A 26,464-nucleotide genomic window follows, 5' to 3' on the forward strand; every position below is an offset into this window, starting at 1 on the left:
AGACAAACTGATTGTGAAAGACTGCTTTAAAATACTGCAAACCAGCCAAGCATGTTGCACTTTTGGTTTTGGGGTTTCTGTTTTGAAGGAAGACATCTTTTACTGTAAAAAGAATGTACAAATTATGCTTTTTATTCCTTGGAATGAAAAAAAGAAGCAACTTACCAGCCTTCATTGATAAGCTTTTGGTTTTCCAGCAGCATAAAACAGCTGTAAGGCTAAAATACAAAAATGGGAGGGAGAGGAGGTTTTGTCTTGCTCTAGCTAACCACATTTTCCCCAAAACCATCTTATATTTTATTCATGTTCAGCAATCCTTCTCTTCCCACAGTTTTTTGGTTTTGTGGGGGGTTTTGGTTTTGTTTTGGCTTTTTTTTTAACATTTGGCTTCTCTGCAATGAGCTTGGTGTGTTTTATAAACAAGAACAAACACTCAGCCAAGCCCTGACACATCCTTCCCCTCAAAAGCCAGATCCCACCATTCCACTTGGTGGCATTCTGTATTTTTGGTCTGTACTTTTCACTGCATTTTGGTGTACATACTGCACTGGAATTTTAAGAAACAAGCCACAGAGCACAAGGTGAAATGAAGGTTTATTTGTTGAAAAATAAATATTAAAAAATTAACAATTTACCATTTGAGCCGAGTCTCCTGCATTAGATTAGTGCTTCCCACATACTCAACAACCCATATCCATGATGGCCACTGCTGGGCTCCAACTTCTATGTCATAATAACTATTTCATCTCTTTCCCTCCCCTCTCTCTACTAGTTCAACACACAGGAGTAAATAAATACTACCTTTGGAGGATTAAAGTGGTGCAGGACTCTCATGGGCTGACCACTTAAATCTGAGAAATGCAAAGTGCAGTTTGCAACAGGTAACAGAATCTGTGGTCTGAACTCCTCCCCTGGAATCCCAAATGGAGAGGATGGATGAAAATCTACTACAAACTACTTCGGTGAACTCAGCTGAAGAGCTGCCATGAGCTCAGTTCTTTTCAGTCTATCAGGACAACTCCTAAGCACCTTGTTTTAGTAGGGTCTCCAGTGCACTGCACTCAGAAGTGAAGCAAATGGGACTGTGAATTTGTGAGGCTTTCCCTGAAAGAAGTACACTGTCAGTTGTTAGCCACAGTGCTTGAAGCAGCCACTACTCAACCTCTGTGTTGGTAGAAAACAGGCACTTCTAGGTATCCATACGACACATGTGCACCAGTATTCTGTAAGTACAGGAAACTAATCAGTAACAACCCTGAAACAGTTCCAGAATTTCAGCCTGCAAGAATTTAAATTATTTTTGGAGAAATAGCAGGAAATTGGGCAGTGTTAGTATTGCCAGGCTGGTTAAAGCTGCTCTTCATAGCTGCAGAGTAAGTTACAGTATAGCTTTTCAGAGTCTGTTTGTTAGTTCCCTCTTCCCTTTCCATCTGCAGTTAGATCCTAGTAATTCAAGTCTCAACTTAGAACCATGGAATATGCTGAGTAGGAAGGGGCCCATCAGGATCAGAGCCCAACTCTTGGCCCTGCGCAGGACATCCCAAGAATCACACCGTGTGCCTGACAGCACTGTCTCCATGAACAACAGGGACCATGCAGGATGAAAAGTAAGTTGCTAGACAATTGTATGTAGAAGCAACTTCCCAGAGTGTCCCTCTAGGATACATTTCTTTATCCAAGTCTTCAGTACTAGCTTCTTAAATTTCAGCTTTTTTTTTTTTTAAATAGCAGTAATACTTGTCTCACTTCAAAGTTCACATGCACACCTGGTTTACAATAAAACCTCAACTGTATCAGCAATTCACAAAAAGTCCCTTTCATCACAGGGATGCAGCTGCATACACACATTAACGGGGCCACAGCTCCTGAGATTCCCAGCCCTCCTGGCTCGACTTCCTTTCCCCTGTAATCTCCAGCTCTCAAGATCATACCTCTGTGGGTGATGGAAGCAAGCAGAGATCAGATTGTTGATTCCATGTCTCCTCCTCATTCTTTCTTAAAGGTTGAAGTGAGAGAAGATGACAAGGAGTCAATTATCAGCTCTTACTAGACTTATATTATAAGCACAGAGCTCACCACTGCAGAGAACCCCTTCATCAAAACCTGTTCTTATACATGTCAGAGAGAGATACTTGAAGGTAGTATTTATTTTTTCAGTTTACAGGTGATATGTCATTTACAAAAAAATTACAGACAATGCATCCTTTCAGTGCAGTTTCAAACTAGTTGAAGAACAGGCAAAAGTCTGTGATGATTTGGAATGCTAGTAATTGACAGCACATGCTTTTTTCCCTTAATTGATTGGATGGGGTAAGGAATGGGGTACAGATGGGGTGATGAGGAGAAAATGCCAATGTAAATAAGGCCATGCGAATAAAAACTCCTTGGAGAACAGGACTCATCAGCCTGGCATATTTTTGTTCTCAGGATATTGATGCAGAGATTGGAAGTTGGAGAAGACATTTCACACTTGTTCCATTCAGTGCCCTTAGAAGCTGCCAGTACATTCCCATATCTTCAATCCTACACCAGTGCTATGATTTCTGATCACCTAGTGAGCTACTAAAATAATGATTAAATCTTTATCTCTACTCTCCACCATTTGAATACTCCACTGTAGTTGCTGGGAGAAAGGAAGGTCAAGTTGAAAATGCAAGCTGCTGCTGTATGGTGGCAAACTACAGACCAAGACAGTTTGACTACAGCATCAGTCACTTCTTTAAAGGTTAAATACATCAGACGATTCACCACGAACAAATCTATGATTTCAGGATGGAAAGAAGCCCAAACTAGTGTGTTGCAAATTAAGCTACATCATTTGCATGAGTTTTGTCCAGCCACATCAGCCCAGGGAAAGGCAAGATGGACTGACTAACTTCCACACCAGAAAGATCAACCCAAAGCAAGAGGGCCCTCTGTGAAGTTCATAACGAGAGGAAAACTGTTCATAATTTGCCCATCTGCTGTTTGCAGCACAATTGCTTCCTTCTACAGTATCTGAAATCTTGGACAAGACAGGTCTACAGAACAAGGAAATGAGTGCAGTTTACAACTCCATTATTGGAAGTTTGAGCCTATGCTTGGTTCCTTATCTCACTTAATCCTGCCAAGGGGCTCTTAAAAGGAGATCAAAACCCAGCAGTCTCTAGAGAGTGAAGAGACTTTAGATAGTCTATCAGCTGCTACACTTATGCAAAAGCATCAGAGATTACAAAGATTATATGCAAGCATGACCTTACCTTCTGGAGCTTGACTCCCAGCAGTGCTTTCTGTTCTTGAAAGTCCCCCTGAACCCTCCAGAACAATTTCCCATGACATTCAAGTAAGGACTCCTGCACAGGAATACATTCTTTCTTCCAGTAAAGTCTACACTGAAGCAGTGTTACTGACCTCCTTCCCCAGCCAACCTTTTTCCTAGCTCTCCTATGTAGTACTCTAGGGCTTTCTGGGGTGAGAATAAGGACTATCAAATTAATTCCCTAATAGCTGCCACAGGACTATTTCTAAGTAAGTTATGCAGAGGGTGGAAGGAGATTTAAGGGAAGATTGTGCATGCTTGCATATATTTACAGGTATCCTCTCCACATCTACTGACTTAAAAAAACCCCTCTATTATTAAAGTTTGAAAATTAATTTTTGCAAAATTAAAATCAACCCTCAAGGATTAATTGGATATAAAACCTATTTTACAGCACTGACTAGTATTACCTTTAAAATCAACAGGAAAAAACCCACATGCTGTACTATTATTTGATAAAGCAAAAATCGCCCACAACATAATCACCCAAAATGAACCAGTGTGAAGTTTTTATTTGCATGGCCAAAATATGTTCCTTTGGTTCCCCTGCAACTTTATTTCCCTTAACACACTCTAAGGTTTCTGCTGCAGAAGGAACAAGATGCAGCACTGCATACTTCCTTGAACAACCACTCCCACAACACCTAAACATTTAACAGATGTAGCAAATGACAACACCACGAACGGGAAAAAACTTAAGTTCCACCATTGAGCATGTTCTGCAACAGCATCTTTAGGGCTGGCTGAAATGGGCAACTTCACTTTGGAAGGTCATTTCCTCCTTGTTTCTTTACAGTGTCGGTGGTTTCAATCCATACTTCTTTGCAACTTCTGTCTGAGCATAGGCAGCATCACAGAGTGAGTAGAGGTGTGCCATCTCCATTTCTGATTTGGCCAGGTTGATAGCTTTGTTGAACATTTCAATGGCTTTATCCAGATTACCTCTGAAATAAACAAAAATGTAGCCCAGTTAAGACTGCCAAAGCAATCTTGTCATCTCTAAAACATCCTTTTTCTTTCAGGGCTTACACTCTCCACCATTAATAACTTAAAAGGACTTTGGGAGGACCACCACAAGAACTTGTGGTGATGCTGAGTAAACTCAGAGCTGTTACCAAGCCTAAGCAACTAGGACAGCTGTGAAACAGCCTTCCTCTGGAGAGCCCCCATGGGTGATGGGGCAGAATAAAATGTTCTCCACAGGACACCAAGTTCACTACAGAGATAATGCTGGGCAACTGAATGAAGTCTCATCTCCCCTGAAAGGACTTAACATACAAAAGAGGAAAACTTGCACAGACAGAAGCACATTATTTAAGTAGGAAATGCTTGCAAAATTTCTCATGGCAATAGTTTAATTGTCTGTCCTTTAGAGGACTAGACATATTAAAGAGACTCTCGACTGTACTGCCAGCTACACCCCAAACCTTTGCACAGTTGCAATACAATGTTACAGAGCAGGGCATTCCTCTTTCCCCCAAGAACTGTGAGCTGGAGTCCTGTTGGCTGCAGGAGAAAACAGCACAGGATCCTCAGTACAGACAGTCCAATGTCCAAGGACAACATCAGGTACACACAAGGCAGGTAATGATTAAGGAAGTCACTTTAAGTGCAGAAGGGATGTATTTAAACATACACAGACTCCTCTGCACGTTGTCCATTAAGTATGAAATTGGTGATAAGAAGTTGTCAGATCATAAATCACAATTATGCCACAGAGAATGCATATGCTTTACCTAAGAGTTACAGAACAGAAATCAGGATTTTGGGTAAGAGCTGGCCTTACAGGACACCGGGGAGAAGATCCCAAGACAGGATCCATGAGGAAATTTTAAAAACTACTGTAACTTCAGAAGTAACTAAGAACTCTTAACACTGCAATTCAGCTTTACCTTTGCACTTCAATCGTTCCCATGGTCTCGTATGCAAAATCACATTTGTTATCAATTTCAATGGCCTTGCTTATGAGTTCTAATCCTTTGTCTAAATCTTGCTTCCACTGGAGCTGAAGTAAACTACAGAAGAGAGAAAATTTCAAATTGGCTTCACATACTCCTCCCAAAACCCTCACCATGGTAAACAAAACCATCCCAAATGTATAATGTATTTAATTTCTAATGCAGGTACACAGCAACTTAGTAACTTCACAACTTTTAAAAACACCTATGTGAAAGTCACTTTCAATAAGCCACTTTACTGCTTTAATGACTCTAAACAAAGGCGAATTTTTCCCAAGAGGACTTGGTACATGTTGTTTTATGAAAGAAAAAACTTCAACACAAAGCTGAAACTAACAGGGCTAAAGGAAAAGTCAGAAATACTTCAAGCAGATACTCAATTAGCAATGAACACTGATGAAACTTTCCTGAAACTTATTAGCAGCTTAGTCAAGACAAAATATAGAAATACATTTAAGAGCACAAAGATGCTTTCAAGTTATTTTTCCTGGCTAAATTTCTAAACATAAGCATTCAATTCAGGGCGGTTCATCTAAATATGCCAACTGCTCTCGAGCACAAGGACTGCAAATTCAATACATACCCTTTATGAACATATGTAGTGGCATTGTCTGGCTCAAGGTCAATGCATTTATCATACATTTCATCAGCCTTGCCAAACTGCTGTTGATCAGTTAGTGCCTGAATCAAAAGAGAAACCTGTTTGTCAATAAGCACCCAAAGCATGCACTCTGCACTCAGCTACTTCTAATTAAAACTGTATTGACAGCATGAGATTGGATGTTCATTTATGGTAGAGCAGGCCAGGCACATCAGTTACCAGTTTCAAATTTGAGGCTTTTTGGAAAGCTTCTGTGCTTTAAGTGCACAATTTACTGACCCCACTGCCACCTGTAATGGGAAATCCACAAGCTACAAGCTGTGTGCTGTAAATAAAAACCATTCTAAAAAAACTCTTCATTTTTCAGATATAATTCTTTCAGAAGGAAATGCATATACATTGCCAACCTACTTAAAATCAGAATGTCTCATGCTTCCTACTAAAACCAGCAGTATGTTCTTAGAGAATAAATTACAGTGTCTGTTACAAGTGTACTCCCAACAGCTGTTCTAAACCACTACATGCCAATGGCAGCAGAACAAAAACGTCACCCTAGTTCCACACATCTGATTCTCCAATCACCCAGAGAATCCCTGACATTCATCAGCTGAGATGCCACATACATGCAGGAAGGAGGGAAGCATGCAGGAATAACCTCTGTCTCCTAATAACCACCCTCAACTCTCATTACTTACACCCTGCTCCACCAGTTCCCCCTGTACCTCCTCCGCCCCAGAATACCCATAACATAAATGCAGCATATCTTATCTCAGCACTTAGCATCACAAATCTTCATCTGTTATCTGAAGAAATGTTATATCCAAGATAAAAAGTACAAGAGAATGCAGCATTTTCTTGAAGAGAGAGAAAAACATACCTGAGCATAGAGTGCATAGCCCTCAGCACACCTGGGAAAATTTTTTATGACATCTTCAAAGCCTTTCATGGCTGCTTGCACAGTCAAAGCATTACTTCCTGTATAAGCTTGGCGATACTATTCCAAGGGAAAAAATGAATGAAAAAAACATTAGGCCATCACCAGACTGAAAAAAGGCTGATCAGGCCTCTGCCCACCTCCCCAAGAGCTGCCTGCATCATAATAATTCAGTTATTTTACATAAGCTGAGTGAATTGGGATTGTTCAGCCAGGAGAAGAGAAGGCTTTGGGGTGGTCTAATTGTGGTCTTCACATACCTGAAGGGAGCCATGAGAAAGATGGAGAAGGATTTTTTACAAGAGTATGTAAAAAAGATTTTTTACAAGAACATGTAAACAGGACAAGGGGGAATGGATTCAAATTGAAAGACAGCAGGTTTAGATTTGATACTAGGAAAAAATTCTTGTAAAGGTGGTACACTGGAACAGTACCCAGAGAAGCTGTGGATGCCTCAACCACGGCAGTGCTCAAGGTCAGGTTGGATGGGGCTCTGAGCAATCTGGTCTAGTGGAAAGTGTCCCTGTTCATGATGGGGGAATTGGAATGAGATGATTTTTGAGATTCCTTCCAACCCAGGCTATTGTATGATTTTGTGCTAAGCTCCAGAAGGTGACAGGCCTGTACATCCTACCAAATCTGGTTTTGGGAACCTGTCCAAGTGTCTGGACTTGGAGAGGAAAACAGATGAAAGAAGGAAGTCATGAGGCCTAATAATTGTGATTGCTTTGCTCTATTTCAAATGCTTAGAAATTCCAAACTTGGCATTCCTCCTTGTTCACACCATGCAAAGCTGCCCTGACAAGATTCTTGCACACTGAGTCATTGTACCAGCTTGAAACAGTTTGTTTGCAATTTCTTGATGATAACCATTTTCCACAATAGTAAAGCTTTATTAAAATCAATTTTATTTGCTCCAATTAGAATCAAGATATTAGTTCCTCTCACAGAACAGAAAAAATGTTCTTCTGTTTGAACAATGAGTGTTTCAAAAGAAAAGCAGCAAATCCATACTCCAACTGAAACTGTTGCATTATTCCTTTACCTTATTATTAAAAGACAGAGATGTATGTTGCCCTACTTTCCTGTTAAATAAACTTTCCTGTTGAATAAACCAGAGAACCAGAGTGTTTTAGAGAGCTCTTTAAAGCAAAAGCACCCAGACAAGCCCAGCACGTTACCTACCAGAGCGAAACACTTCTGTGCTTGCGCCAAGGCAGAATTGGGTCGCAATCGGATACATTCATCAAAGTCTTCCACAGCCTCCTCAATTTGGTCAAGCAGGATTTTCAGCTAGCCAGAATGAAAGAAAATCCTATTTCTCTATTTCATCTGTGCTTCAGACACTTACATGATAATTCAATTAGCATCAGTTACTGATATCATCTCCAGCTCAGTTGCAGAACTGTCTAGAAACCTGAAAAACCCATAACTAAAAATCACTGTTATAATTGTGTTATCAAAGCCACCAGTGAAACTTTTGCTACCTACACAAGCAGGCAACTGTGTAGGGATTGAGAATTCTTGCATTTTAGACTGTTATCATCATCATGTCATCATTATCACCAGTCTCCAAAATTATACCGTATTTTCTCAAGTTGTTTTGCCTCTCTGTAGCCATTATCTGTGGACTATTTGGACATTGAAACATTTCAGCTTTTCCAGCTTCTATTTCAACTTATTTTGATGGGTTGGAGTTTTTTTTGTTTTGGTTTTGTTTTGACATTATTTTCCTCCACAGGAGCAGAGTTCACTTCATCATTCTCTTACTTTACTGTGAAGCTACAAATTTTCAATCTGCAGAACACTTTCATTCCCTTCAGTCAACACACAGCAGGATGTTAATTTTTGAGCACTAAAGAGGTCTAACAAATTCATGGAGAAAAACCTTGATCCATGGAAGTATTCCTTACAACCATGATTCAGCCTATCTGCATAAGCTAGTGTTCCATTTTTACTTCCAGCACCATTCATCTTACAGGTCTGTGGCAGCCCAGGCTTCTCTAGAGCTAGAAATTACTCAAGGACACAGCAGTGTCACAAAGCAGAGAGGGATGAGCTGAAGAGATCCCAGTCCAGGGCCCAGGGCTGCAGGTGTTACCAGGGCCAGGTTACCTCTGCTGTACCAAATCTTCCTGCAGTGCAGATGCTGCTCTGCCATCCAGGCCCCTTCACAGAACAGCTTTTATCTGCTGTAAATGTACACAAGCCCCCACACTTGTAAGTCTCAGTTCATACTATAGAGGGCTTTCCTACAGCTATAGAAATTAGTTGCTTCTGCCTGACCTGAACCTCCAAAACAGCCTGAATTTTTATCCCACAAAGTTCCCAATCAGGAGTTCATATTTTTCTGCCACAAACAGTATAAAGCATCTCCAACGACACCATTTTTCCTTTTAGCATAACTGAAATAGCCAAGTGTTAGGATCAAATCTCGAGGGTTCCTTACTTGTCCTCGATGGTGGTAAACATCAGCATTCTGAGGGTCGATGTCAGCAGCCATGTTGAAGTCCTGGGTGGACAGCATGGGCTGCTGCTGCTGCATGTACATGCTGCCCCGCTTGATCAGAGCGTTGGCGCGCAGCTGCAAAACACAGCCAGGGAAACGTCAGCCACCCAGTGCTCCTCCTTCAGTACAACCACGAGGCATAAACTTCAGGGAATTTAGAGATTTTAGAGGAGCTAAGATTTTAGTTTGAGATAAGCTTTATTGGAGTTAGTGAAAATAAATGGGTAGGCCTTGATGAAGTTAAGAGTTAGTGGTTAAGTAATGATTGCTTGTGAACACAATGTTTGGTTAGCTGGGTTTATAATGAAGAATATAGAAGCTGATAAATAGCTTTTAGGAACATAGGACAATTGTAGGCCTCCTCTGTTCTGAAACCAGTTGAAGATGGGAATGGGAATTCTACCAAGGGTTCATTTGCCATATTTACATTGGAAAGGTAGAAAGGTCAGAACGAGGAAGACTTCATTTACTTCCTCACTTTGGGACCCCTCTCCATGAAGGGGACCACCGACCCATTTCGAGGAACAAGCTACACATGCTTAATGGCTTTTGAACTAATTAGCATACAGAGTGGGGAATGGGATGTACCAAAGTTATGAATATGCATTTGTATTTTGGGTATTCAATACTTGTATAGATAAAAGGACTCTGTAATCACCTGTAAATTGCGGTGTGTATTTGGGAGCTATCCCACACGCTGCCCCACTCACAATAAACATACACTTTCTAACTATAAACTGTTAGAGAGTCTTTGTCAGTCACAGTTCGATATCGGTACTATTGGATCAATATCCATATTTTTAATAAATCAATCACAGTCAATTTTTCATTTGACTAGTTTCTCCCACTGACAGGTTTCAATTATTCTAAGCAGGAATAAGTTTCATACTGACCCTAAATAAATGAGCTCCCTTACTTAATTTCAAAAATGTCAGCCTATGCTTCCATTTCTGTGGATTTCCAAGCCCCCCCCAAATCCTTCTCAATTCCTATGTTTACAAATACATCAATGTTTTTTGAACTAGCTGAATATGCAAGTGCAATTAAGGCTTTTCACTTATCCAGAGTGGATAAGCCTCCAATTCATTCAGCTTCCCTCTGTTCTTTAGTTTGTAGCACTTATCACCTTTAGTTTGCACTACTCAGTGCAGCTGTCTCAAAAATCAACAAGCCCATGAGAAAAACAGTTTGTCAGTAACAAAACAATAAATAAACCAGAATATTCCCATTAATACATCTGAAAATTTGGACAAACAACTTCTTGAAGTATATTGCAAGATTATCATCTAACTTCTCAATCCCAACTACAATCCAGCTGTGGGAGATTCTTACCTTCACATTTGCATCTTCCATGCTGATGACCTGATCTAGGTCTGGCTTGGCAGCACTTGCATTGCCAATGAGTAAGTAGAAAGTAGCTCGCAGAAGCAAAGCTTCTGCCATGTATCTTCCCTTTGCTTCAATTTCTTTTGTGCTTTCACTGATAATTTTGTCATAGTTCTCTTCTTCCATGTATTGTTTTGCTCTCAAATAGCCAGAGCTGTAAATGATGTAAGAACAGTTATATATATACATGCATTCACTGAACACTGCAATTTCCATTCAGATGTTTCATCAAATCATTACAAACACTAACTTGTGCTATACTTTTACAACACCAGCATAGTCCCATTGGAACATCCATTCCTGGATGGAGCCATCTTAGATGGAAAACAATTTCCACAAAAACTGGCCAAATTACATTGGAAATAAAGAAGAAAAACATTTTGAAGATTTTGAACATGAGCTTCATTTGTCCCTTGAGGTTTTTTTTCACATGAAGAACAGCAATAACCTCTGGTTTAAACAAGAGTGTGGAATTCATGGACAGGAAAGTGAAATGTTAAACCTAGCAATGTGCAGCTTGTATGTGGAAGAAATTATTTAATAGCAAAAAATTACAGCACTGCCTTGTTCTCAGCTGTATCCTGGATTCAGTGAATCTGCCTGCAGATCAGGACATTCTCTCTTACTTTAAAAAAAAAAAAATCATAATGCTGTTTGCAATGGTTTCCAAACTGACAGCATAGCAATCTTCCAAAACTAATCTGGAAAGTAGCATAGTAAATTAAAGAACTATTTATGTGGTGCTCAGGCTCCACTAAACAAAACACAAAACAAAACCTACAAAACCAAGTTTTTCTATGCCAGAACAAACTTTTCATTTATGGGCAATTTGATTCCAGAAAGATAAAACACCATTTCAGCCTCAGTTGCTGTAACTGCATGTTTTCATTCAAAATCCCCCTTTTCCCAGCTCATCTCCTCCCTGCCAGTCCAAAGGCAAACTTGCTCTCTTCCTTGGAAATGATCCTTCACTATAAAATATTCCTTGCCCCCAAAGCTTCATTGAGCCCTCTCCAGTTCTCCTAAGATTTACTGTGATACTGTAGTAAATATTCAGCATATTTTCCCAGTCTCATTGTCCTTCTTCTGCTTAGTGCAAGTTTGGAACAAGGCAGTGAGCTTTCACTAAGGTTTCACTTGCAATACTGATATCGTTTATGTCAGAGGAATCTCCATGCCAAGTACCACACAAACAGCAGCACATTACACTGAGCAGAACATCCAAACCACTGAAAACTCAATTCCAGTACCAAACAATTCTCAACTGTACTGTACACTCACTTTTCTTTTACTTCAGAAGCCTCTCCCTCCTTGTCCTTGTCTTCATCTGATTTCTCACCCTTAAGCAAAGGTTGGGAAATGATATCATCTGTGAAAGAACTGAAGTAGGATTTAATGAACTGTGGTGAGGGCATCAGAGGCTCCCGATTCTGAAACAGAGAAAGGAAATTCCAAGTCATTAGGTGGTGGGATCAGATGGGAAGGATGGAAATGGATAACAAACATGATTATTAAAGAAAAAACTGATGGAAGAAACAATGTATGACTTTCACTCTCTCATCTGATAGCCTGATGTTTTGGATTTGCTATTTTGATATGTAGGGATCTTTTAAGCTTCAGATCACAATGCAATACCCATCATCAGTGAAAACAAAGGGATGATTTTTGGGGGAAGGGAGATTGTGTCTTTCCACATATGTGGCTAGAAATAAGGACTCTTAGGATATCATAAGACATATACTAAAGCATTGGGTGTGCACATAAACTGGGAGAAAAATGCAAGCTGGTGATTTAAGCATGACCCTAAATTCAATCAGATTCTGAATGGCAGTTTCCTCTTTTCTCCAGCCTGTCCAAGAGAAGCTGCTGTCATTATTACAATGGAGACTAATGAGGCAATGCCCTAGTTCTGTGTGGAACTTGGCCAACATATTTTACCTAAAGTCCCAGAAGTAACACTTCTCAGGTAATCAGTTGTTTCCACAGCCAAAAAATACTTCTTGTTTAAAATAAACTGCACACAAGAATTACAATGCAGTCTCTCCTGCAGGATAACACTGAATGCACTCTTCTGAAGCACACCTATCTATGTCCACCACACTCATAACACTGTTGTCACCTCCACACTACACATTTATGTGAATTGCTATAGGAAAGAAATTCAGCATCTCAAAACCAACACAGGATTTCAGTACTTCAACCACCATCAAAACACAAACAAGAATGTTTTAATAACAACAAAGAACATACTAATATCTGTGCCAACCTTTTTGTAAACCTACAGTCACTTAAATTTACTGGTTCTGGCTACCCCTCAGCTTTCACAGTTCTCTGTTTTGCAGTTTCCAAACACTCATGCATAGACGTCTGTCTGTTCCAACACACCCAGTTTCCATGAAATTGCAAGTTCAGAAACGTCCTACATACGGCAGCACACCAACTTAGGGTGTCTCTTGAATGTCATAACAAATTCCATTTTTAAAGGGAAACAACTGCTAGAAGCAGATCTCTCTTCCCTGCTGAGGTTCTGAAAACTGGAGAGGTCCCACAGGGAAATAGCACTGGTACAATGGCAGCTTTGTAGGAACCAGTTTGTGTTGCTTCTTACACTTGAGCAGATGAAGACAGTGAGTTGTTTACAGCAAGTGACAGAATGCCAGCAAACCACTTTTCAACAACTGGTCAGGTGAAATAACAATTACTCAGCAGTATCACAAGTCCTACCTTGTACTTCTCTTTGGCTTTTTCTTTTCCAAGGAGTTTAAGAACTTTATCAGCTAATAACATACTTTGCTGGTTTTGGAAGGCTTCTAAAATGCAGACTGCAGTGACATCTAGGAAACAACAAAAGTGAGATTAAAGGAATTCTGATAGTCATTGAAGTACACTATAAAATGTGCCACTGAGTACAATGAGGCACTGCCAAAATAATACATGTCCTGTTCTCAGGCCAAAGCCCCTGTTTCCAGTTTGCTGTATTTACTGTATTCTTCAAGAAACAAATTTGTACCCAAAATGATCTTCCTGGGATAAAAGGATTTCATGACAGTGAATGAAAAGAAACTAGATTTATTTTTCTGTTCATGTTTTTATCCAGAGACAAACACACTTAAATCAACAGTGAAAATATAGACCTCTATCAGGGGCTTTCACCATTTTGAAACTTTGAGGAGAATAATTATGTTCATATGGTACTTGCATTAAAAGTGCTAACACAGCTTTTCTTCTGGGACTGGTCTTTATTTTCTACTTCTAAAATTCACATTCAGTCCCCTCACATCTCACTTACTCCTCAGTTTAAGAAATCTGCCTAAATTCTATCTCAAATGTTTCTGCTCACCTCGGTGACTTTGGAAGGGAGCAAGGAGAAATACCTTGCTGGCCTATTTGAAGTGCCAGCCCCTATCACATGGCTCTCATTCACACAGAGAAACCTCTGCATGTGTTAACCCACTGCTGCCCAAGTGACACTTCCCAGAGTGAAATGCACTCTTACCACTCACAGTTTCTCTGGACTTAATGCAATGCTACCATGGGTTTTCCCTGTTTTGTTTTCATTTAAATATTAGTGAAGATGACCAGAACCTGGACTTGAAATTCAAGCAGGGTGCAGTCTGAATATGCTTGAAAAGTAAATGTCTTGCCCTGGAGTTTTAGTATATCTCTCTAATTCTGCTACCAGACAGACTATGAAGCCATCACTTATAGAGAAACTGCCTGCACCTCTGGCATGGTCCTGAGGCACATCAGAGTCCCTGGGAAAGTATGGTACCCCCAGAAAGAATGTGTTCTACAAAGCCAGCAGACATTGCCCAAAGACTGCTGCACTCCAGCATTGGCTGCAGCAGCAGCATCCTCCCAAATAATACTGCCAGGGATCACTGGAGGAGTTTTCTGCTGGTAGTTCTGGGGTTTTGAGGTTTGTTTGGTTTTGCTTCCCTCCACTACATGGGCATACCCTACTTCCTAGGGTTTTGCTGGCCACATGTGGTTGGTAGGCAAAAGCAGGGTTATAAAAAAACAGTGTCTTTCAAAAAAAAAGGCAAGAAAGCTTCAGATCTGAAAAAACTGCAAGCAAAAAATCGAATAGAAATAAAGGCTGAAAGTAATTGTCACTAGCATCACTGCTATTAACAGTAAAAAGAAGTTATATTTAAAACTGTCCTACTGTCACAGGGACACTTGATCTTTCCTTGGGGCTTTTATCACCTGGCAGCAGCATAAGGTTTGGATTTTGTTACAGCACCCTGGAAGTGCAGCTGACACACAGTGGTTGCAAAGGATGCACTAAATGGACCAAGTTGTCCTTTTCTAGTTACTACTGTCTTAAAGGGCATAAAGGCATTCTGCCAGCAAATAAACAGATAGATAGATAAAAATTTCACATCTAATTTACCTTCTAATTTGGCAGACCTAACTCTTGTCTGTTACACATAATGAAACTAATCTAACAGTTAGATTTCCCATTATCTGTCCTTCTGTGATAATGAGCACAGCTGAAAATCTCATTTCTCTTTTAACCTTACATCAGCAGGAATGATTTCACTTGATGAAATTTATATGGGTAATTTCAAGCAGTGTACTGTAGCTCAAAAGTGCCATGAGACAACACATCTGACCTGTAGTTCTTAACTTCCATGGCTTCTCAGTGACATCTTCCTGACAGTTCAAAATGTGCTCTGTTTACAAATAGCATTGGAAGGTCTGACACAGTAATTTCTTCTGAATACAAAGTATTAATATGAAAAAAAAATCAATCTGTTCTGTTTTCATAAACAATGCACCAGAAAAACATGCTACTGAAGCTGTTTTCCTTCTAATACCAGTCCAAAGCATTTAAATTACTGGTATACTTTTATTTCTGACCATGCACCTCTACCTGCAAAACCCTACATTTCTGCAGTAGTATAATTTCTCTAAAACAAACAAAGAAGAAAGTCTCTTTACTGCATGGAAATAGAACAACTGGTTATCCACTCAAGTTAAGATTAATTCTATCCTAAAGTGAAGGAGTTTCCTGGAAAAATAGTATCTTGAGTTGCTACAGTAACATCAATTTCTCAGCAGTCGTTTCAGATGTGAGCAGATGAGAGCTTGAAAAATGTGAAAAGGTTTCTTCTGACAAGAGAGGAGTATGTATTTGCAGCAGCTATGAATAGTTTTAAATACAGAATGATTACATTACTGCATGACTGTAGCTACAGAAGTGAAAACAAAACATTTCCAAAAGTTGCCATCTCCAAAGCAGCAGAACTAATTCCACTTTTAAGTACACACAGCATGAGCCACTCACCTTCTAAACATTCCTTCTTATTGTCTAGCTTCTCATGGGCCTTTGCACGTCTGAAGAGAGCTTTGACATATTTAGGGTTGAGCTCAACAGCCTTTGTACAGTCCTGTGCCACTTCTGTCCATTTTTGCTGTGGGCAGGAGAAGAGCACGGTGAGAGGGCTCCCCCAGCTCTGGGGTCACACACACCCAGCGATGGCTGCGGCTCCAGGGCTCTGCTCCTCCCTGCAGAGCCACAGGGAGGAACTGCCTGGGCACAAAACTGCCAACTCCTGCACCTGAAATGGAATTCCTACACAATACTAAAGTTTTGGTGTACAAAAATTTGTAAACCAGACAGTGTACAAATCCCATGGGAGAACATAATGAGTTGATGCAAAGATGCTTGCAGGATGTAACACTGGGACTGAAAGACTGGTGTAAAACAGCTAGAAGAAAGAAGATGGAAATATAATGGAAGCAAACAAGTTTAACAAAGTGCTGAAACTATTTTTTTAATGTTATTTCAATTCATCAAAACAGGCTTTTCTAATACAGGAATCATATACATTTGGGATTCATTATGGCATGAATTTGTGCTAGACAAGAACTAAATCTAATGTCAGATTCATGTAAGCACAGTCTCTCACCTGATACCTCAGACTTTTCCACTCCTTGATACAGCTCACCAACTCGACCTCATAAGCAAATCCATCATACCATAATAAGCAACACTGGCTGACTTCTAAAATAACACCCAGTATACTCAGCTGTCGAGTAAACATTACTTCCCCATGTGCAAAATTTAGGTCTTGGCCTTTACTAGGATTTCAGTGATATTTTGTTTACATTTTGAAGTAGCATCCTTCCAAAATATCTGGCAGTTAATCACTCAAGTAGAGAGAAGTAAAATAAACTTATATACAAGAAAATTCTTCCAGAGAATAAGAAATTAAAACTTTGTCTTGGAAGAACAAGATGCATAAGAATTACATAAGATCTACTGAGTGTGGTCAACAGAAAATAATTTTATTTACATGCAGAAAAGTATGATAAGCTGAAAAAAGCTGCAACAGCATCTTTTGTGAAAAGAAAACATCATCTGTTGTGAATGCAGCAGATGTTATCACTTGGGACTTTTCAGTGGATGAAAGTGACAAAATACAAAATTGATAATGCTACTTTTTACAATAAACACATAATTATCTTTAATTTCTTACCAGTTGTTCATAGGCAGCAGCTCTGTTTTGATAGAAGGTAGAAAGATCAAGGTTTTTCTCAGGAGGACACAGGCTGATAGCCTCAGTATAACACTGAATAGCCAACTCATATTTTCCTGCTTTAAAGTACTTGTTTCCTTTGTTCTTGGCTGCTTGGGCTCTACCAAGAGGACTCTGAAAAAGAAAGTCAGAGGTCAGTTCAAATTAAAAAGGCATCACAGCACACAAGCTATGCACTTTAGGGCTCATCTTCAAAGATACAAAAATGAACCTGACTTGTAAACTCTAGCCCAGACTTCTGAAAAATCTCACTGATTTCAGTTCCTGGAAACACATGAGAATTTTCTTTTGCAAGTGTATCAGATAGGGGATAACCTTTACACAAGATTCACTACAATGATAATAAACAATGCACTGATTTCTGTTTGGAAAGCTGAGCAGACTGTAATCTTTTACATGGCTGGTGATCAGAACCAATGAGGTAAGTTGTTTCTCCAAAGGCTGAATGTGTAAAGACAACATTGCAATTCAAACAGCAGAGCCTCCTGAAATACATACAGCCCTAGAACCAGAGGTGATCATCACACTATGAATTAAATATGGAAAACACTTTGTGGAAAGACCTATTGAGCAAGACAAATAAAACCTGTAAGGAAAATGAAGCTGGTTTGCCTTTCATGCTCTAGGCAAATCAACTTTACAGCTGACTCCTCTACAGCTTCACACACCCTGCTTCCTGTAATGACAAGTGTTGGACCATCACCACCTCAGCAGGGGATGGGAAACTGCTGACTGGCCTGAGGCCCTGCTAAATGCATCTTTATGTTCTGCACCAAGTGTTGATGATCTGCATTTCTGCAGAAACTAACATTGCTACCTACCTGAAACCCCTGGATTTCCAAACCAGTTATCAAATCTTGTGCTTTGTAAGGGATTAGATGTAAAAATGTTCTATCAAAGAGCACTCAAGAAATAAGAACTGCAAAAGATTCTCACATTGATCTTCTGGATTTCTGCTCTTCAGTTACAGCCTCACCTCATGGACAACATTTTGGGGCATTTTGCCAGACCAAAATGAGCAGAAGTAAGGGCACAAATGCCATTCCACCAACCCTTCTGGGCAGGGAAAGACTGGGGGCAGAAGTGCCTTTAACAATAGCTGCAAGATTCACCTCATATCCCCTGCACTTCAGATCATTGAGGATTTGTTGGGAATTGTCCCTGCTGCTCTTTGACCACACTTCTGACTCCTCTACCCAGTTATCCCCTGCCAGGGCTAAACCGAACGGATACAGACAACCAGACAGCTAGAACACAAATTTGAAAGCAAGTTTGTATTTCAAAGCCCATTCCCCTTGATGTCTGCTCATTTCATCCCAACATGATCATTTTTTGCATCTAAGTGATTTACTTTAAAACTGAAAACCTGAGAGGAAGCCAGGACTTGCTCTATAATCTGTCTTTTAAGGTCTGAAAGCCTATCCTGGCAAGAGAGAATCAGATAATTGGTGCTAGTCTCAGTTCCTACCTAAAATTAGGCATCCAAATAGAACAAAAGTATCCTAGAAGCATTCTCCTGAGGGAAGACTTACAAGTGAAACCATATAAGGGAGAGAATTTCTTAAATATCCCTACTGCCAGCAAAGATTTTCTCTCAAGTCATAATCACTGCATCAATCTGCACCATCTTTATTGTTCACAGAACAAGGCAATCTGCAAGGTTTTCAGATTTTTCTATTGTAAAGCTCCAAATTTAATTTGATAAAAGATTATTAACTTCAGCCCATACACTGTGTAACTCTATGCTACTCTATGCCAAAATTAGAGTGCAACTATTTTTACTAAGAGACAAGTAACTGTGTATCTGGTAAATTGTTTCTTTAAAACTTAACCAAAGTCTCAAAAGGTTAAATTTATTTTGAGTAGGTCCTAGATTCATCTCCAAATACGACAATGCTTTTCTTTTAACAAAGGGAAGGGTTATCCATGTGCTGCAGCTAAATGCATGCAAGTCAGCTTGAATTTTTCCTTGTACATGTCTAGAGCAAACCACATTAAAGATGCCCTTGTGTGAAAATCTTACAAAAATCAGTGCCATTCCTATTAACTTGGGTTGAAAAACACATTATATGGGCCATGTTGTAACATTCACACATGTTCCCAGTGTGAAAATGATTTAAAATTGCAGAGATGAAGCCTAACTGCAGCAAGGTTACTACTACTAACCTACTACTAGGTTACTATCAAGACTTCCCACAAGCCTACAAGTGCACACAACAGGGATCAAAAACTTCAGAGACTACAGACAGGATGCCCAAGTTATTGAAATCAGTAACTGTTATGAGAGTGAACTTTTAGGAACCATTGCAGGATCACAGACCACACACCCACTGATACAGAAATGAATCATGGAGCATCTGCTGACTCCCTGGTTACCCCCTGCTGCACCCATGGCATGAGGCAGGAAATGTGGGGTAAGGACTCACAACTTGGAGCACAGCATGCTCTCAATTCAATAAAGTTATTTAGCAGCATTGCCCAAGGCAAGGAAGAAATCAACTTGTTTGTTTATGCTGCCTTAAACTACACTGCTTGCTCTGAGACGTTTTGTTTCTGCGCCCTTACTCAAACTACTCTGCTGTAGCCCTCAGTATGCACCCAAAACACCACCAAATACAATGTATGTTTTTGTTTGGTTTAGTGGGGGTTTTTGCTATTCATGGTTTGCAGGTTTTCTGGTAGCTGTTTGTTTTTTAAAAAAAAGATATTAAAGAACTCACATCACATTACATGCTGCATTACCTTTTCATGACAGCACAAATAAGAAAAGAAAATTAATTCCTCACATCAGTTTCTGAAGGTTTGTCAAGACTTAAGTTTAACCCTTAGAAAAAATTTTAAGCATATTTTTAAAAATTCCTTCTCAATTGCTACACTAGACATACACAAGATAGTACTTAAGAGGCTGATTATGCAAACAAACTTCATGCACAAGTAATCAAAAACCTCATTCTTCTGTTTTCTTGCCAAATAATTCTACACATCATTTTCCAATTTCACTGCTTCTCCCAGCCTGACAGAGAGCCTGACCTGAACCATGTTATGTGGCACACTGGACACTTTTTATCCCCAAGGTGAAGGTCCATATAGAGCAAGAAAAACTCTCCAGTTTGTCATCTTCTGGTCAAAGAATCTGTGCAACAACCAAAATGAATGTAAGTTCCTAACAGAGCAACAAAAAAATAACTCATAAGTTATTTGCAGCTACACAAAAAATAACATCTCAGTACTTAGGACTGCCTTCAGCAACTGTTGCTTAACAAGGTTTAGAACAGAGCTTAAGCCAAAGGACACTTGTGAAATTGAGTTATCAGTTATTCAGGTACCTGAAGAAGCCGATTGCTAAGTGTCTAAAGAATAGACAACACTGGCAAAATTTTCTGAACTTCTAATTTAACCTCAGCAAATGTGCTTTTCTCACAAAATGTCCAGAAACTGTGTGCAAACAGCAACCTTACAGCAACAGACTGCCAGCTGCAAGAATAACAATGCTAAGTAACTCCCTGCAATGGCAGTATTGTTAAACTAGCTGTTCAGAACCTTATATATTTGAGGGAGACTGTTATTCAAAGCAGAACAAGAAATTTCCTGCCAGCCAATGATGGCAATGATTCACAACAGAAGCATGAGCAGAGTTTCAGCATTTTCTCTTGGTTGAAAAGGATTTGCATGAGCCCTTATCTGACAGATGACATGGAGGGCGACTACTGTTTCAGCCATCTTAATTCAACCTGCAAAAAAAGAAAGCCTTGGTCTAGGCATCTTTTTTGTCCTTTGCAAGTGAGAGAAGCCTCTTAACGAGATGAGGTACCAGGAAAAAAAAAAATCCTGTTCTTTTCTGAATACCTATCTTTCCACTACATTTTTTTTTTTACTAAGGTTCATCTCAATTTTTTCAAACAAAGGCATTAACTGAACATAAATGGTTTAAAAAGTCTCTTTAGCACTAAAACCACTATGACAAAAAGCATGTTTACATGAGCTTTAGAAGTAAATTCAAAGCACAAGCAAGGATGTATGACACTCAGAAAAAAGGTAACGAAGTTTCCAGAACAAATTCGCTGTATTCGCAGTCACCTTCCTGTTAAATGAATTTGCCATCCACACCTTCCATAAATAAGCCAAGAGTCTAACAGTTTTACTGCTACTGTACACACATTCATGAGTTTTCTACACCTGTCCACCATAGCCAGCACGAAACAGAAGACTTAGAGTAGGTTGACAGTGAGATTTACTAAGCAACAGGTGCACAGTACAATAGAAATGACTTTTTAGTTCCTTTGCTTAGATCAATTTAGAGTAAGTACCAGCATGAGTGTATCTAGACTAAGGGGTTCAATTTGTTCATATCCTGATCTAATGTCACAGCAGAGAGAGAGGCAGCATTCAGCAATTGCCACTAAAACAGACACTGGAAAGAAGCCACACTGGCTGGCTGCTGACCCCGGAATGTGGCACCACAAAGGCCGAGGAGTTTGTCACGTTCCCCCACACCGCACTCAAGGACAGGGCCCAGCTCACAGCAAAGTGTGCAGAGACAGGGACTGCTGTGACCCCAAGGGCTTTGTCTGAAACACACAGGGCCACCCAGCTGCCCTCCTCTCACACCAAACACAGGGTAACCCTGTCAGCCTGCTGAAAGAGTTAAGGGCTCAGATCTGCACTACCACAGAGCTGCAAAAGGAAATGATTCCAACTTCAAGGGGAAAAAATACTGAAGCAACCAACACATTACCTCACTGACTAACAACTGCTCACTCCTGTAAGACAAGGAGGGTATAAAACCTGTGAAGAATTTATCATGGAATAAGTTAAAAAAAAAATAATCAATTGGGTGCCAACTAAAGCAAAGCACTCCATATTTTAATTACACAATACTCCTTACAAACCAGGAGAGCAGGTGAAAAACAACTGCTACTGAGTGACTAAAACACATTCCATCCAAATTACAAGAAACAATGACAATGTCATGAACAGATGCAATTTGGCTTTAGGACCTTTGAGCCATCCATAGATGAAGTTTTATCATCATCATCACTTAACTGGCCCAATAACACCAGTTTACTGTACTGCTAAGGAGCTGTGCTTACAGGAGAAGGAACCTCAAAAGTAGTTCAGCTTTTCCCAATATAGCACCTGTGCCAAGGGCTTCTGCCAACACAGTGTCAGTCACAGATCACACACTTGGCCAGTGCATCGATGGCAGGAGAATCCTCTGGTGCAGACACAGCCTGGGAAAAAAATGTGAGGCCTGTGCAGCAGGTAAAAGAAAAGCTTGAGCTGCATGCAAAAGAGTAACAAGTCAGAATAAAGAATAGGGAAGGTATAGGACCTTATATTATTCTTAAAAAACAAAGAAAAAAATTTCAAAGTAATGTCTTCAGAAACAGTGACCAGAACATTAAATGGGTACAGGGGCTGATTTAATGAAAAGCACAGAACAGTGTGAGTCCTAAGTTACATTTATGAGTAAAAGAATAGTTAGCTGACACAGCTGTTGGTAGCAGATTCATTATTGACCTGTGTGTTTTCCAAAGATTTTCCTCTTGTATTTCAACTGTGGAATGAATTACTGGCTCTTATTCACTATGCAGACTTGTACATGAAATCCAACTGAGTTTCAAAAAGTACCTCATCATGTTAGAGAGGCAGATTAATAAAATACAGGCAGTTTTACAAGTGAAGCATCTGCAGTGGCTGTATTTTCAATCATGGGTCTTATCACTAATATCCATAACTAATAAAATATGAGAGGAAACATGAAAGCTACATGGCATCATTGCTTTGGATATGAGTAACAGGAAGACAATCCTCCACACACACACAAAGCAGTCCTGGGAACTTGCAGCCACATTTCTATTCCTGATGCAGTCATATTTTGACCAGCTAGATTATTATCTCATGTAATCAGTCCAATCTGATAACTTCTGCAGCTCTCCTAAGCAACACCTCTAATTTCTTTACAGTATAAGTAATGATATAAGGTCATACCACTCAACTTACCCTTAAATGCACACAGCCTTCTAGCAATTCAAATTGTGGAGCAACACACAATATTTTAAATCAAATGCTATGTAAGTGTTTTAAATGTTTTAAGTGCTTCCTTCCTACAACTGCAGCATGACTACAAACTCCTGGATATTGCTGGAATTCAGAAACACAACCAAGAAACCCAGAGTGAAGGCACTAACAGGGAAGTCACTGCAGAAAGACAAAGGTCAGGAGCAGCCTGCAGACCTGCAGCAAGCACACTGCCATAAATACACCAGATGCTGCTTGCAGCCACGAGCCTCAGCTACCACAGTAAACAGTGTGAATTCGTCCTCTGTACACGACTTCTTTAGGACTGTTTGGTGCCCAGGAAGGAACAAATCAGTGCACTGAAGTAACTGCCTCAAGGTCCAGCAAAGGATTTACTGTGCTCTGGGAATGCCTGGGAGCAGCAATGATTCACCAGCTGGGGAAGTTGCCACCTTCCTCTCCACTGCCTGTGCGCCTGCCACTGCCCGCCCCACGCGTCAGTCCGCACCGCTGCAACCACCAGGGTTAGAACGGACTTCTCCCTGTCTCCAAGAGGTGATTCCTCTCCTCTCCCCATCATTTCAGATGGGAAGCTCAAACAGTCTGACAGTTCAAAGCATTTTGGGTGATGCACAAGAAGGGGAGAGGAAAATGCAGTGTGGGATACTCTTATCAAAGGCCATCAGTTTGTCAAATCCGTTACTTTAAACATGCTTGTCACCTGCAACCTCACCTCAGTGATGCTGCATGACTGGCAAGGCACATCTGGGACTGCAGATGGGCATCCTAAAGGCATTTTTTCCAACACCATAGATCCGATCTGGACATGTTGTCCTTGAGTTTTTGCACAGATCATTTTATCTGAAAGTTCTCAGAATAGTAATTTACAACAGGATAGATGTATGCTTTGAGAGCATGCCTACTTAGGCAAATTCTACACTTTGAAGTCTCTGCTGCATGAACTGTGTGGCTTCTATATTTTCATGGAACATACTATTTCATTTTAAAACAATCCTGACTGTGTTTTCTTTCCACTCTGCTGTATACAGCATCTCACACACAACAGATCGCAGATTTCCTTTTCAAAACACCATTCCTGGGAGAAATTTATTCACAGCTACTCTAGACCTCAAAGACAGAGGTACGTTCCCCTCTCAGCAGCACAGATCCATGCTTAGCCAATTGATGAGAAGATGCATTTGGCAATGCCTGATCTTGGAACAAACTAATCCTGATCCCTGTGTGGCAAGGGCAGAACTGCAACCACGAATGCCTGGCTAGGAGCTCAGTGGGTCACACAGGCTGATCACAAAAAGACATGGAAAGCTGGGAGCATGTCCAACCAAGGGTGACAAACATGAAATAAGGGACTGGAACATCTCTCATAGAAGCAGAACCTAAAGGAGCATGGCCTGGTCAGCCTTGAGAAGAGATGGCTGAGAGGGGACCTCATCATTATCTATCAGGATCTGAGGAAATGCATCAGGAGGATGGGTCTGGGCTCTGCTCGGTGGTGCCAAGCAATGGGACAAGAAGCAATGGGCAGAAACTGATGCACAGAATTTCCACATGGACATGAGGAAGAATTTCTTTACCGTGCAGTGACCGAGCACTGGAACAGGTTGCTCAGAGAGGAGTCTCCCTCACTGGAGGTATTCCAGACTATCCGGACACAATTCTGTGCAATGTGCTCTGGGATGACCCTGCTCGACCCCGGAGCTTGGATCAATGACCCACCGAGGGCCCTTCCGACCCAGCCTGTGATTCCGTGACCTGCCGGGCGTGTCACGCAGAGCACGACCAGGATGTCACCCGAGCTCCATCCCACCACACGCTGCTCCTCGCTGGGGACCGGCGCCCCGGCAGCCGCTCTGCGGTCGGGCCCAGCGGCCCGTCGGGCCCTGCCGGCGGCAGTTCCAGCCCGGCCATCCCCGCGCTGCCCCGGGACCCCGGCTCCCCGCGCGGCGAGCCCGGCCCTGCCGCCGCTCCGGGCGGCGCCGCTCCCCGCTCACCATCTCCTCGTGTCCGGGCCCGTCGGGCTGCCCGGAGCCGCTTTCACTGCCGGGCCCGGGGCTCGCCCGCCCCTCGGGGGTCTTCCGCTCGCTAGCGCCCTTCCCACGCCGCGCCGCCCGCCGCCCCCACAGATAGACCGCGCCGGCTCCCAGCAGGATGGGCGTGCCCAGGACCAGCGCCAGCTGCCATCGCGACAGCCCGCCGGTGCCGCCGCCGCCCGGCACCTCCACGGGCTTCGAGGCGGCCATGACGCCCGGGAGGAGGAGGAGAGGAGGAGAGGAGGAGGGAGGGTCAGCGGACACGCGGGGCGCGCCGGGAGGGCGCGGGAGCGCCGCTGCTTCCGCCTGCCCGCAGCGCCCCCTGCCGGAGCGGAGGGGCTCCCGCAGCCCTGTGAGGGAGCCCGGGCGGGGCCGGGCCGGGCTCGGGGGGCTCCCCGGGAAACAGCGCTGGAATGGCCTCGGGGCCATCCGTGCCGATGGAGGTCTGAGCCGCTCACACGAGAAGTGTCTAATGCTGGGCTCCTCAGTATCAGAGAGACGTGCAGCTCCTGGAGCGGGTCTGAGAAGGGGCAGCGAACGTGATTAAGGGACTCTTAAGACGAGGAAAGGCTGACGGAGCTGGGGCTGTTCGGCCTTGAGGAGAGACGCCCTCATCAATGTCTCAAGTGCCTGAAGAGGGGCTACCAAGAAGATGGATCCAGGCTCTTCTCGGTGGTGCCAAGCAATGGGACAAGAGGCAATGGGCAGAAGCTGATGCACAGAAGTTCCACCTGAACATGAGGAGGAAATTTTTACTGTGCAGAAGCATTGGAACAGGTTGTCCAGTGAGGTTGTGGAGTTTCCCTCACTAGATGTGAAAAACGCCAATCACTTGTTTTTAAAATTTTAAAAGTTTTATAGTAATAAAATGGTTATAAAAATAGGAATACAATTAGAGTAATAAAAATTTGAACAATTGAGATTGAGGACAACACGAGACAATAGGAACAAAGAGTTACCGACAGTCAGGCTACCTCTTTCTGGGCAAAATAAGCCTGAAAAAAGGCACACGTTAACAGAGGATTGACCTTTAAAAATCCTTGAATATGCCTGTTGCATATTCATACACTTCATACACGATGCATAAATTTCATTCAAACACAGGATTCTGTCTGGTCAGTGTCAGCTTTTTCCTCTTAATCCTGACGGCCTCTTCAG

The 26,464-nt window shown here is 41.5% G+C and overlaps 1 protein-coding gene across 1 annotated transcript; it reads right to left on the bottom strand.

Moving 5' to 3' along the window:
- Positions 1–577: 577 nt before the first annotated feature.
- TOMM70 (translocase of outer mitochondrial membrane 70) lies at positions 578–25,516 on the bottom strand. The gene is made up of 12 exons (XM_059465834.1): positions 25,268–25,516; positions 17,175–17,348; positions 15,980–16,106; positions 13,411–13,520; positions 11,968–12,116; positions 10,633–10,840; positions 9,241–9,375; positions 7,977–8,084; positions 6,735–6,851; positions 5,840–5,937; positions 5,191–5,313; positions 578–4,242 (listed from the first exon to the last, which is right to left on the bottom strand). Exons 1-12 carry the CDS (start codon positions 25,514–25,516, stop codon positions 4,089–4,091), a joined length of 1,752 nt encoding a protein of 583 aa, XP_059321817.1. The 3' UTR covers positions 578–4,088.
- Between the last annotated feature and the right edge of the window lie 948 nt (positions 25,517–26,464).

The sequence above is a fragment of the Ammospiza nelsoni genome, chromosome 2 (assembly GCF_027579445.1).
Source record: "Ammospiza nelsoni isolate bAmmNel1 chromosome 2, bAmmNel1.pri, whole genome shotgun sequence".
Classification (NCBI taxonomy): Eukaryota; Metazoa; Chordata; class Aves; order Passeriformes; family Passerellidae; genus Ammospiza; species Ammospiza nelsoni.